Source organism: Musca autumnalis, unplaced genomic scaffold (genome assembly GCF_047663935.1).
Source record: "Musca autumnalis isolate F117 unplaced genomic scaffold, ASM4766393v1 scaffold_3, whole genome shotgun sequence".
In the NCBI taxonomy this organism is placed as follows: Eukaryota; Metazoa; Arthropoda; class Insecta; order Diptera; family Muscidae; genus Musca; species Musca autumnalis.
The window spans coordinates 35,155,380-35,168,087 of NW_027411866.1; the positions used below are offsets into that span (position 1 = coordinate 35,155,380).

Genomic DNA, 12,708 nt, shown 5'->3' on the forward strand with positions numbered 1-12,708 from the left:
CCGACCTTGTTGCAGAGACTGTTGCAATTCAATTGCAGGGTGCTGAACAACAACTTATGGCGTTTGATGTTGCGACTGTTGTTGTTGTTGTGGAGACTCTGGGGGTGTATTGTATTCCGACGAATCGGAGGGCGATGATAGAGAAACGCTGAAAGCGACTATGGCCAGAACAGCGTCGGAAGTGCACCCATTCCCTACATCCATTACATTTCACCGTTATTGACATGTGTTGGATGCGGATCTGGCAAACGGACTAGTTGCATGACTCGGGACCCACCTCTATTCCGGCACGGACCAAAAGAGCTCGGAGCAGGCATTGCGGTATAAATTGCCGCTCCTACCGTGAAGAAACTACATGAACACAAACACATCGTTGTTGTGGTGACGGCCACTGGTCGAAGATTCCTCTGGTAAATAGAACCGGCCGCGGTGGATTTGTGAGAGGTCGGTAGTGGTGTTTATCGACTATTAAACGGCACTTTTGGCACTGAAATCCTGCTTTATTAAATCCCAGGTTGTAAACATGTGTAAAGATTTTCCAGGAAGTCTACAAACCGAGATCACTTTTCGTTGGGTATTGAGACACTGTGAAATTGCCGGGAACGAGGTTGCCGATGATGAAGGACTGTGAGATCACAGTTTTCCAATATCACAATTGAGAAATCTGTACATCTTCCAATGTGACACTTAACAGGCAAACTCTTCACAGATCTAAGATTATCTGGCCGATTATATCGAGACGCTTAATTTCTTCCTAACTTCCACTCAACAAGGCCGAGATCAGAATTGATGTAGATGTCATCACGGGGCACTGTTATGTGTGATTCAGAACTTGTTCAAAGAGGAAGTCGTCAGTTAATTGCAATTATGTAGTTAAAACCTAAGGCTTCTTGAGAAAAGGGCAATGACTACTACGTCGTAGCTTGATATATATGTGTTTAGTGTTGTTTAACACTGTACACATATATATCAAGCTACGACGTAGTAGTCATTGCCCTTTTCTCAAGAAGCCTTAGGTTTTAACTACATAATTGCAATTAACTGACGACTTCCTCTTTGAAGTCCTATTTTCTCTTTCCTAATAAATTACAGTCGCACGTCCTTAAACCTAAAACTAGTCTTTTGCAATAAATTATTGGTCTGTTCCAGAACCTTCAACAAGCGACTATTTTTTACTACGATAAAATTTTTTTCCTTTATGTAATCGGAAAAAATAGAAAATAGTAGTAGATTCTTGCAGTTCTGGAACAGACCATATATCCACATAATTGTTTATAATGTTTATTGACTACATACAAACAAATTATATTATTCCATTTTCATTTTGAAACAAATTTCACTTCATTTACCCTGCAAAGCACCTTGCAATTGCTGCAGGGATTGCATTAACCCAGCCTGGGCATTTGTCAGCATACTTAGACGTCCCATTAGTTCATCCAAACCCATAATGGCAATAATAATTATCACAAGAAAGGCGGCTGTTAATTCCTTCATGCTGATTTTCCGGTTTAAGTTGCTCTTACTTTTTTTCAGCGACCTAGCTTATTAAATTTTAAACTGAAACTGTAACTAACCTTTTTAAGTCATATTTATTACTTCTGAGAAGACTTGTGTCTGGTAATAAATTTTGTGAAAATAGTTATGATGCTACTAAAATTGTTATACGCTGAAATATAGTAAGGTGGGTATACTAATGTTTATATTATATTTATACTGTATTGATGCGCACTATGATGATTTCCTCCAAGCTGTCAAATTCATTGAAAGACTGAATTCGTTTTCTTCTTTAGCATTCGTGAATCGGCAATAATAATTTACATATTATTTGCAATTTACATATTATTCGGGATGGGAAAATGCTTTACGCATCTGGCGATGTCGTCACAATCGTCATATGATGGGCTCGAGTGTTTACCGGCCAAAAAACCCACCCCGTCCACCCCAGGGATTAACACCACCTCGGAATCGCTCAACATTACTTCGAGGTGGATCCCTTAATTGGTGTTCGTGCACCAATTCGTCTACATTAACCTGCGTCCAGGGCCCTATTCCACGATACAACTTATCGCTTTTCACTTTGCACTTATCCAAAATTAGCAGAAGAAAACGTTGGTGGAACAGAAATTAAAAAGAGAGCAAATAATTGTTAAGAACTTAGGCACTCAATTAACATATCACTTACCAAAAATAACGGTTCTGTGGAACACAAAAATGTGAAAATTTTCAAAAATATTGCTAAGTGCAAAGTGAAAAGTTGATAAGTTGTTTCGTATCAAGATCTTTCTTTTCTCGTATCACGTTTTCCGCGAAAACCTTATTGCTTTCAAAGCTCTTTCATCTTGCAGCATTTTGGGGACAATATTTTCAATGGTCAGCTCTCCCACCTCTGCTTCCAGTACTTCTCGTATAGGAGCCCATCGGTCACACTTGAGGAAGGTATGCTCGGCGTCGTCAAATTCGTCTTCCTCCTCGTAGATACAGTACGGTGTTCCGCATTTCCCCATGTGGTACAGGTACTTTCGGAAGTAAGCTTGTGTGTCCATCTTACCTTCGTGCCATTCGTCTACCTGGGTTGAAATATATCCATTGTTTCGTCTGTTTGGGATACACTTTGCAATCTTGCCGTAAAAGCATTTCTTCGTTTCATTGCCTGCAGATCGATGGGGATCATTCCAGCTATACCAGAGTGGCTTCTGCTGATACGGTACGGTATGCTGATGTAACTCGGAGTGCAGCTCTATTAGTAGAGCACCCCGTGTGGGTGGATAATAATAATAATAATAATAATAATAATAATAATAATAATAATAATAATAATAATAATAATAATAATAATAATAATAATAATAATAATAATAATAATAATAATAATAATAATAATAATAATAATAATAATAATAATAATAATAATAATAATAATAGTAATAATAATAATATAATTTATTTGTAAAGCAATTAACATTGAAATAAGATTGAAGATCTTCCCATAATAACTTAAGTATAATATAACACAAAATATAACACAATTTGTTCCCCTATATCTCACTTAATATCCGCAATTAATACAAATGCGTTACCTCCCTTACTGTATTATGAACTGAACAAAACTAATTAATGCCCCGACATGTTACACAGAATTGTTTATAAAATACCTTTAAATCCGTACATTTATCTCTCAGTTCATTTGCATTATCTTAACGCTCAAAATGAATTTCCAAACAATTGTCATTACAATGACTCTCTTAAGTGCCGGCATAGCTTGCCAGGGTCTGTTCAGTAACATTTTTGGAAACATTGGTTCTATGATAGATAGCTTAACGTCAGCAATAACACGACCACTGCTTACATCAATGACCCAGTACTCAAAACTAGATAAAGGACCTGAATATAGACCGAGTAACCGACATGAAATTTTTGGAACCGTTTCAACAACTACAGCATTAAATCAAAATAACCAGGTAAACAAGTTGCTCAAATGAACCTCATTTAAGTAATTCGATGTAAAATACTTTTGTCATTCTTTGGATATATTACGATGGGCTAGTAAAAATGTGATTCAAAGAATTTGTGAAAATGTAATTTCAAGGAATTAGTGAAAATATCTTTTCACAGAATTGGCAAAAGTGTACGTTATATAAGTGTTGCAATCACCTATGTTCCAAAGAATAACTTGAACTTGTTTTCAGGGAATTAGTGAAAATATCTTTACAAACAATTGGCGAAAGCGTGCGTTATATAAGTTTTGCAATCACCTATCCTATGTTCCAAAGAATATCTTGAACTTGTTTTAAGATCGAGAATTACAATGCATGGATTATTCGGAATGTAAACTCCCCGCGAGTTTTGTCTCTCTGCCGTTTCAACTTAAATGAGAAAGTTAGAAACCTCACGGGAAATTTGCGTTCAGAATAATGCTGATAATTTGAAATAGAAAAATTAACCAATGAGAAATGTATAACCCCATTTAGATACCAACTACACAACAGCCAACATCTACAGCTGCCGTAGAGCAAAAAGACAATACGAAATTAAATGTGGAAACAACAACGCAGCAAATAACTACTGAGTCAACTACATCAACCGAATCTTCTACTGGAGTAACAACTACTGATCCATCAGGATAAAATCTAGATCATCTAGAGGATAAAATCAATATAAAATCATATACGAAATTTAGGGAGTGGTGGAAGAGATAACTTGCTTTTAAGTATACTTTTATTCAGTTGTTAGGCAAATTAGATAGACAATTTTGTTTTGAATATTACAATAGAAATTTAGTGATTCAAAAAGGAAATTACATTTTTTAAAGTACATATCGAGAATATAAAAATACTAGTAGGGGTTTGCCTTTTCAGATCTCAGAAGATCCGGCCTGGCCGTTCTCAAGCCCGAATGAGAAAGGAGGAGCAACTCTAAACGCAATTCAGACCATGCACTAACAAAAGTACATTATGACCGATATCACGGCCATGCAAGGAATACGATGGACGAAACAGAAGCCCACATCACCAATACCAATACCTAAAGGTGGTATGTTTTACCATAGCTGTCATGAGACTAGTTGGCTGTAGATTGATTATAAGACGAAGGCTAAGAATTCTTACCTCTAGATTCACCCTGGTGGATGAAAGACTAGCGACAATTCCATAAAAGCTAAATTCTTCAACAGCAGTCTTATTTGCATCCATGCTCCGACAAAAGAAATGACGAGTAAACCAAATATATTTTTACGACCGACAATCATATACGAACCACTAGGTGTATTAAAGTAAAATGAAAAAAAAATAGTTTCCTGTCGTTTATGAAAGTACTAAGCTCTTCCGCAACGTCAAACCTTATTTTTACGAGAAGTGGAATATGCTAACTGAAGAATATCAATTTCTTAAAAAAAAGATTTAATACCAAGGAGACATCGATCATTTCGACCCATTGAGAATCTGAAATACCAAGTTACAGCCTACTTACTTACTTAACTGGCCCATTACAGAACTTTTGTTCCATAGGCCGAACAAAAAAAAAGTCTTCATTTCTCTCTATTTTTTGCTTCGAACTCTGGAATACCGCGCCTTTTCATCTCTTCATCCACTTGTTTGCGCCATCTATTTCTTGGCCTGTCAATTCTGCGTGCACCGGCAAGCGGTCCGTATTTATACGCCTTTTTAGCGGGTTCATCATCGCTCATTCTTATGATATGGCGTAGCCAACGCAATCGTTGCATCTCGATGCGTTTATCTATACTGATGTCGTTGTATAGCAGATACAGCTCGTGGTTCATGCGACGTCGATATTCACCGTCAACACAGATTGGTCCGTAGATCTTTCGAAGAATTTTTCTCTCAAACATGCCATGTCTGCTTGCGTAGGTAGGCAGGCTTCGGAGCCATACATCAGCACGGGTAGTATCAGTGTTTTGTAGAGCATTATTTTTGTTTGACAAGATATGGCTTCGTTTTTAAACTGCTTACTTAAACCAAAGTAGCATCTGTTAGCCAATACAATTCTTCTTTTTATTTCACAACTGATGTCGTTTGTTGTGTTTACGGAGGTGCCGAGGTAGACGAAGTCTTTTACTACCTCAAAATTATAGGAACCAACTTCCACAGTTGGTCCGAGCTTAATGGACGCATTACGCGTCGACACCATCAACTCGGTCTTCTCACCGTTTACCACCAGACCCACTTTAGCAGATTCTCCTTCGACCTTCATAAAGGTATCACTTACATCTTTTACTGATCGTCCCATAATGTCTATATCATCAGCATAAGCAAGTAACATGTGGCTATTGGTGTAGATTGTGTCAGTTCTTTTGACGTTTGCCTCTCGTATAACCTTTTCCAGCAGAATGTTGAAGAGATCACACGAAAGGCTGTCTCCTTGTCTGAAACCTCTTTTGGTACAAAACTCTTCGGATAGGTTCTTTCCTATTTTAACTGAGGACCTCGTGTCAGTTAAAGTCATTTTACAAAGCCGGATGAGCTTTGCTGGGATACCAAATTCAGACATGGCTTGGAATACCTTTGAACGCAGCGGGCTGTCGAAGGCTGCTTTATAATCGACAAAAAGGTGGTAGGTGCCGATATGCATCTCTTGGGTCTTCTCCAGGATTTGCCGCAAGGTAAATGGTGGACTTGCCAGTTCTAAAGCCGCATTGGTATGGTCCAATTATCTCGTTGACCATAGGCTTTAGTCGTTCGCACAACATCCCTGACACGATCTTGTAGGCACTAGGGAGTAGACTTATGCCCCTATAGTTAGAGCATACAGTCTTATCTCCCTTCTTGTGGACGGGGCACAGGGTACTCAGGTTCCAATCGTTGGGTACTCGTTCTTCCTGGCAAATGGTGCTAACTAGCTGATGAATACACCTTATCAGCGTGTCGCCTCCGTTTTTGAACAGCTCGGCTGGTAAGCCATTGGCTCCTGCTGCCTTATTATTCTTCAGCCGGCTGGGTGCTATACATTCAATACCTCTTTGTCGTCTTCGCTGCTATTGGATACCAACATTTTTGAAAAATGTTCTTTCCATATCCTGAGCACACTATCTGTATCAGTTACCAAATTACCTTGCTGGTCTCTACAGGAGGATGTGCCTGTACCAAAGCCATCAGTTTGATGATTGACTCTTTAGTAGAATTTTCGGACTTCATTCTGGTTCCTGTACATCTCGATTTTTTCACACTCCCGCTTTTCCATCTCTCTCTTTTTCCTGCGGAATAGACGTTTCTCCTTTCTCCTTTTCTCCCGAAATCTCTCTCGTGCGCTACGCGTTGCTACGGATTGTAAGGTAGCCCTTTAAGCCGCATTTTTCTCTTCGGTAGCAACACACTCCTGATCATACCATGGATTCCTTGGTGGAGGTCTCTGGTATCCAAGTATTGATTTTGCGGCTGTTTGCATGGAGTGAGCAATACTTTGTCATTACGCTGATATGTTGTCGGGATGAGGAGTGCTTTGGTTAAGCAATTGGGCTAGTTGAGTGAAATATGCTGTGGCTATCTCTTGTGATTGCAGCTTACCGATGTCTAACTTTCGTGTTGTGTCTGGTGGTATTTTGTTTGCTACGTTTAACCGGGTGCGTACCTTTGCTGCAACAAGGTAGTGGTCCGAGTCTATGTTTGCTCCTCGGAACGAACGCACATCAAACACGTTCGATGAATGTCTTCCATCTATCACAACGCGATCAATTTGAATTCTTGTTTTCTGATCTGGTGACAGCCAGGTGCCCTTATGGATGTCGAGATGTTGAAATCTGGTGCTGCTAACTACCATATTTTTTGCCGCTGCGAAGTCTCTCAGCCTCATACCATTGTCAGACGTTTCACTGTGGAGACTGAATTTTCCGACTGTTAGACCAAAGATATTTTCCTTTCCAATTTTGGCATTAAAATCGCCTAAAATAATTTTAATGTCATGGACAGGACAACGGTCATATGTTCAGTGGTAGCATGAGCGCAAATAAAGCTGATGTTGAGAAATATTGTTTTTCTTCGAATGTAGCTAGTCTTTCATTCACTGGTGTGAAGCTGGAGACCAGGTGTTTTAACCTCCGACCAACTGCAAATCCGCATCCAAACTCATGCTTTATGTCATGGCAGCTATAATAAAGTGCGTCACCTTTAGGTGTTGTTGTGACGCATTGAAGGTAAACTGCACCTTCTCTATAAAGAGTGCGAACATTTCAGGTGCAGATTCGCAGATCATGGTCCTTAAAATGTTTGCGGGGGTCGTCAACTTTAGAGGGATTTGTTTTTCTTTTCTTTTATTTTTTCATAGTAGGCTGCTTTTTCTAGGAAAGGGTTACTAGCTTACCGTACTACCTTTAACGTGTGTTAAAGGTAGCTACCCCAGGTGACACCACGGGGAGTTCAGTGTCTACTTGAGATGAAAGAGGGACCAAGATAAATCCTGGACTTTGCCATGTTAAAGCCGGTCAGGACCGTTCCTTGGTATCTTTCATCCCCTACGTCACCCAAGTTACAGCCACTTCAGTAAAAAATCCTTTAAAAGACTTCACATCGTTTACCTTCTAATCTGGGAACCCACTATCAAGAAGCAAATACAAATGTTTAATAATGTTTCTAGGGAGGGGACAGCTGCATGTTGCTATGATAATGAACCTAAACCTTTAAAATACTGAAAATGGGAAGTATATATCAAAACGTGTACTGACAAATTTCTGGGGGAAAGTTTTCTGACCCTAGAGAAGACTAAATACCAAATTTCCGCAATTTTATGGGGGCTACATAAATTATCAAAACGTGGACTTGTACTGACAAATTTTTGGGGAAAAATTTTTTGTTAGGCCAAACTTCGTAAGATCTACCTTGATAAGACGCCCGCAGATGTTTTATAGGTCCTCCCAGAATTTTTCAACCACAGAGAATTGCAATTGTTTCTGCTATCGCCAGTATTTCGAAGATCTTAGATTAGATTTTGGGATTCCTTTTAATCCAATTCCTATATAACTCTATTCGCGAGTAGGATGAACTCAATTCATACACGGGTTTGATGTGTTGGAGGGTATAGTTCGACCCAAACATAACCCCCTTTTTCGACTTCTATGAATAAAATACCTCCAAAATAACAAAATTTTTCTGCTTTTTATTAATGGTTTTATTTTGTATTATTGTAACTTACCGTTTTTCTTCTAATGATTTTCACTGTAGTTGTTATCGTCTTGTGAACAAAGCAGAACAATATGAACCATATGTACATACATACATGTCGAATCTATCACCACTAGGTTGAGATATTAGATGTTGCCTTTATATTAAAGAAATTAAGAAATTGTAGATGCGAACAACAGCCAACCACTTTTTGCTTTAGACACCAAACGCACTGTAGTTATTTGGTTTGTCGACTAACTGACAATTGGTACGACGGGGTCATTTAGCTGTAGTGAGGTTGTGTATTGTTGTGGTTTGTTAATATATTCTCAATGTGATGGTGAGACGATGGTGGGGGTTGTGTTGTGGTTTTTGATACAGTGTCATTGGGATAGGGGAGCTATGTGACCATACAAAAACAAACGAGAACAATGTTGAGAGCATTTACCAAATAAGAGAGGAAATATGAGAGCAATGTAGGGAAAAATAAGAATATGATTTTGCATCTCATGAAAATCTTACATATTTTTGAAAGAATTGTGGCTTTCGGATGGATATAAGAAACTGCACATGTATCTTATGTGAGGTACCTGTACAGTATGAAAAAAACTACATCACGAATGAAAATAAGAGCGGCACTAAAAACCTTCTGGCCTAGGCAACTCGCAGTGTCGCCATGTGTCATTTGACATTTTTTTGGAAAGTTTGACAGTTTTTAACCTAAGTGTACTCAGGTAAGTTTGTCATATGACCATGTGTTGGGTTCTTTACAGTGACTTGAAAAAATTACTTTTGCTAAAAAATTGAATTTACTTGTTAACATTTTCGTCCAAAAATTTTTGACAACTTTCGACGGTTATAATCACGGCAAGAGTACATCGATCAAACTAAATCTTTGTATGTCGATAAGGGACCATCCTATAGGACTATGAAAAACTGGTTCAATGAATTCAATCGTGGCGGACACTCGCTAAAAAACAAAGGTAGTGAAGGTCGTACAAAAACGGCCGTTGTGCCAGAAAAAAATTAAGCCATGCGTAAAAGGATAATCCAAGATCGCCATGTTAAATACCGTCAGATAGAGACATCCTTGGGTATTTATTCGCTAGATTCAGCAAAATTGGTCAATCGCTCAAAAAAAAGCATATCGTGGATTAGTGCAAAGAAATTGTGCATAAAAACAATCGCGGTGCTTCAAACGGCATTTATAACATCGCAACAGATGACGAATCTTGGATCTATGCTTAGAAGCCTGAAACAAAACAGTAATCGACCGTTTGGGTCTCCGAAAGCGAGCCAAATCCAACCAGATTTGTTCATGAAAATAGACCTTCGAAGCAAATGTTCGCATGTCTCTTATGCAATACTGACCGTGTGGCGACTCTACGGCTTGAGAAATAAAGGACGGTGAATTCTGAGCATTACACTACAATTTGTTTGCCTGAAGTTTCCTGAGAAATTCGAAAAACGAACAAGAGAAGACGAATTGTTCTGCATCATGACAATGCGAGCTCTCACACATCGATTCAAAACAGCGCCTGTTTGACCGGACAAAGCGTGGAATGACTTCATTTGATTCCAGCAAATCAAGAAAAAAGGCGTGGTCCACGATTTTCGTCGCCAGAAGATGTTGTAAAAGCGTTCAAAAACCATGTTTTGGAGGTGTCTCAATCAAGCCACTGTAAACAACCCAACACATGGTCATATGTGAAACTGACCTGAGTACGCTTAAGCTGAAAACTGCCAAATTTTCCAGAAAAAAATGTCAAATGACACCTGGCGACACTGCAAGTCGAAAAACATCCATGATTGTTGTTCCGGTTGTATTCCCTACTTTCGATATAATGTTACAGAAAAGCATTAATTTTTTAATTATGCTAGTGGAAGTTTTTCGACTCGATGATTATAAACAATTTGCTGGACTATGTTCTTGGAACTTATTGGAGTGGGAATTTAAATATTTCTTAAATTACATTTATTGCTTCAAATGTCACGTAGTTTTGACAAATAACAATCGATAAATATTCGCTAATAATAAGCAAATTAATCAAGATTGTCGATTGACCACTTGTGCCACAAGGGTTGTATATTTGTCATAACTTGTAATCGGTTGAAAACGAACTAAAAAAATTGTGACTTTTGATTTCTGAAAAATTAGCAAAAAAAAAAAAAAAAATATGTCGCCTTTGCCGAAAAATACTCGTACAGTCTGTCGCAAAAGTTAGTATACACCATTGTAACCAAAATGTCTTAGGGATAAATATCACTATAACTTATTGAAAGCAACAAACAATTAGTTTTATTTGATAGACAAGAAGGTTGTCTTCCGTAATAACAATTAAAAGTGTGCAATATTTGCATACATTAGCAAATGTACGGTTCGAATCCCAAAAAGACCAAAATTTATGTCGCAAAAGTTAGTATACAAAGGAGAATCCTCGTGGAACTGTGTAAAAAATTCTTGATATTTTTGAACAAAATGAAACTAAATCTGTACTAAAGATCATAAAGAGTATATTAATTGGTTTTAATGGCAGTTATAGTACTTATAGTGACAAGTCCAACGTACACTGGATCGTAAAATCCACAAAAATTGGTCATCTACAAATACAACAACTGTAGCGACAAAATTCCGGGTGTTCTGTCCTGTTTATGAATTCTAAAGCCATGAAATGCTCAGAAAAGCTCTAAAGTTTCAATATGGGGTGATTTTGATCGAGTTGCGACTTGTCCTGTTTGAAAAAAAGGGAATTTCTTGAAGGAAACCCATACTTTTGAAGCCATTGTCCTTTTGAAACATGTAATAATCCTTAATCCTTACACAAACGGACATTCCTTTTGAGTTATTTTCTCATAAATGTTGCCCCTTTTCATATTCCCACCAATAGTAAATAGTAGGAGAACCTCAAGATCCGTTGTAAGCCCTACAGTTATACTGTCCTACCGTATCGGACATGCGTCTCGTGTCCATAGTGTCTAATGTACTACTAGTGTCTAATGAGCTACTTCTAACTGATCCATTTAGTTGTATTTTGGTCCTAAGTGAATCGAACACAGTTTTTCAGAACGTTTTTGCACAATCCATGCGTTATAACATCATAGAAAGCTCTGTATTAAAATTTTAAATTAGCTACCATAACCTTCTGTGGTGGTGGAGTATCACTGTAGGGCTTACACCAGAACTTGAGGTTCTCCTACTATTTATTTTTGGTGGGAATGTGAAAAGGGCCCTAATTTGTGAGAAAGCTAACTGAAAAGGAAAGTCCGTATGTGTAAGAATTAAGGATTATTACATGTTTCAAAAGGACAATGACCTCAAAATATGGATTTTCTTCAAGAAATTCCCGTTTCTTCAAAAAGGACAAGTCGAAACTTGATCAAGATCACCCCATATTGAAACTTTAGAGCTTTTCTGATAATTTCATGGCTTTAAAATTCATAAACAGGACATAACACTCGGAATTTTGTCGCTACAGTTGTTGTATTTGTAGATGACCAATTTTTGTGGATTTTACGATCCAGTGTACGTTGGACTTGTCACTATAAGTACTATAACTGCCATTAAAACCAGTTAATATACTCTTTATGATCTTAAGTACAGATTTAGTTTCATTTTGTTCAAAAATATCAAGAATTTTTTAAACAGTTCCACGGGGATTCTCTGTTGTATACTAACTTTTGCGATATAAATTTTGGTCTTTTTTGGATTCGAACCATAAATTTGCTAATGTATGCAAATATTGCGCACTTTTAATTGTTATTACCGAAGACGACCTTCGTGTCTCTCAAATAAAACTAATTGTTTGTTGTTTTCAATAAGTTATTGTGCTTTTTATCCCTAATATATTTTGGTTTCAACGGTGTATACTAACTTTTGCGACAGACTGTATGTGCCCCAGCCTCTGTGAATTTGCGGCAATAAGCAGATCGAATACGCGCTACACAACCCAAAATAGGTTTCCCCAAAAATTATGTATTCAGGGAGTTTTTAGAATGTTGTAGAAATGGAGCGGCATAGTCCATTTTGGAAATGAATCTTATTTTGAAAGTCACTACTTTCAATAGTTAACGCGCCACACGCCATTTTAGTTGGTCACCGTAG

General features: G+C 37.9%; 1 protein-coding gene across 1 annotated transcript; it reads left to right on the forward strand.

Annotated features, from left to right (window-relative positions):
- Nucleotides 1-3,172: 3,172 nt before the first annotated feature.
- On the forward strand, nt 3,173-4,787 carry LOC141396737 (uncharacterized). The gene is made up of 2 exons (XM_073972373.1): nt 3,173-3,458; nt 3,969-4,787. Exons 1-2 carry the CDS (start codon nt 3,207-3,209, stop codon nt 4,122-4,124), a joined length of 408 nt encoding a protein of 135 aa, XP_073828474.1. The 5' UTR covers nt 3,173-3,206; the 3' UTR covers nt 4,125-4,787.
- Nucleotides 4,788-12,708: the final 7,921 nt, after the last annotated feature.

Bases quoted from the DNA above. Each gene is read 5' to 3' on its own strand.
- LOC141396737 (XM_073972373.1), top strand. From the start codon at position 3,207: ATGAATTTCCAAACAATTGTCATTACAATGACTCTCTTAAGTGCCGGC. The intron at 3,459-3,968 runs GTAAACAAGTTG...AACCCCATTTAG, and splicing joins CATTAAATCAAAATAACCAG to ATACCAACTACACAACAGCC.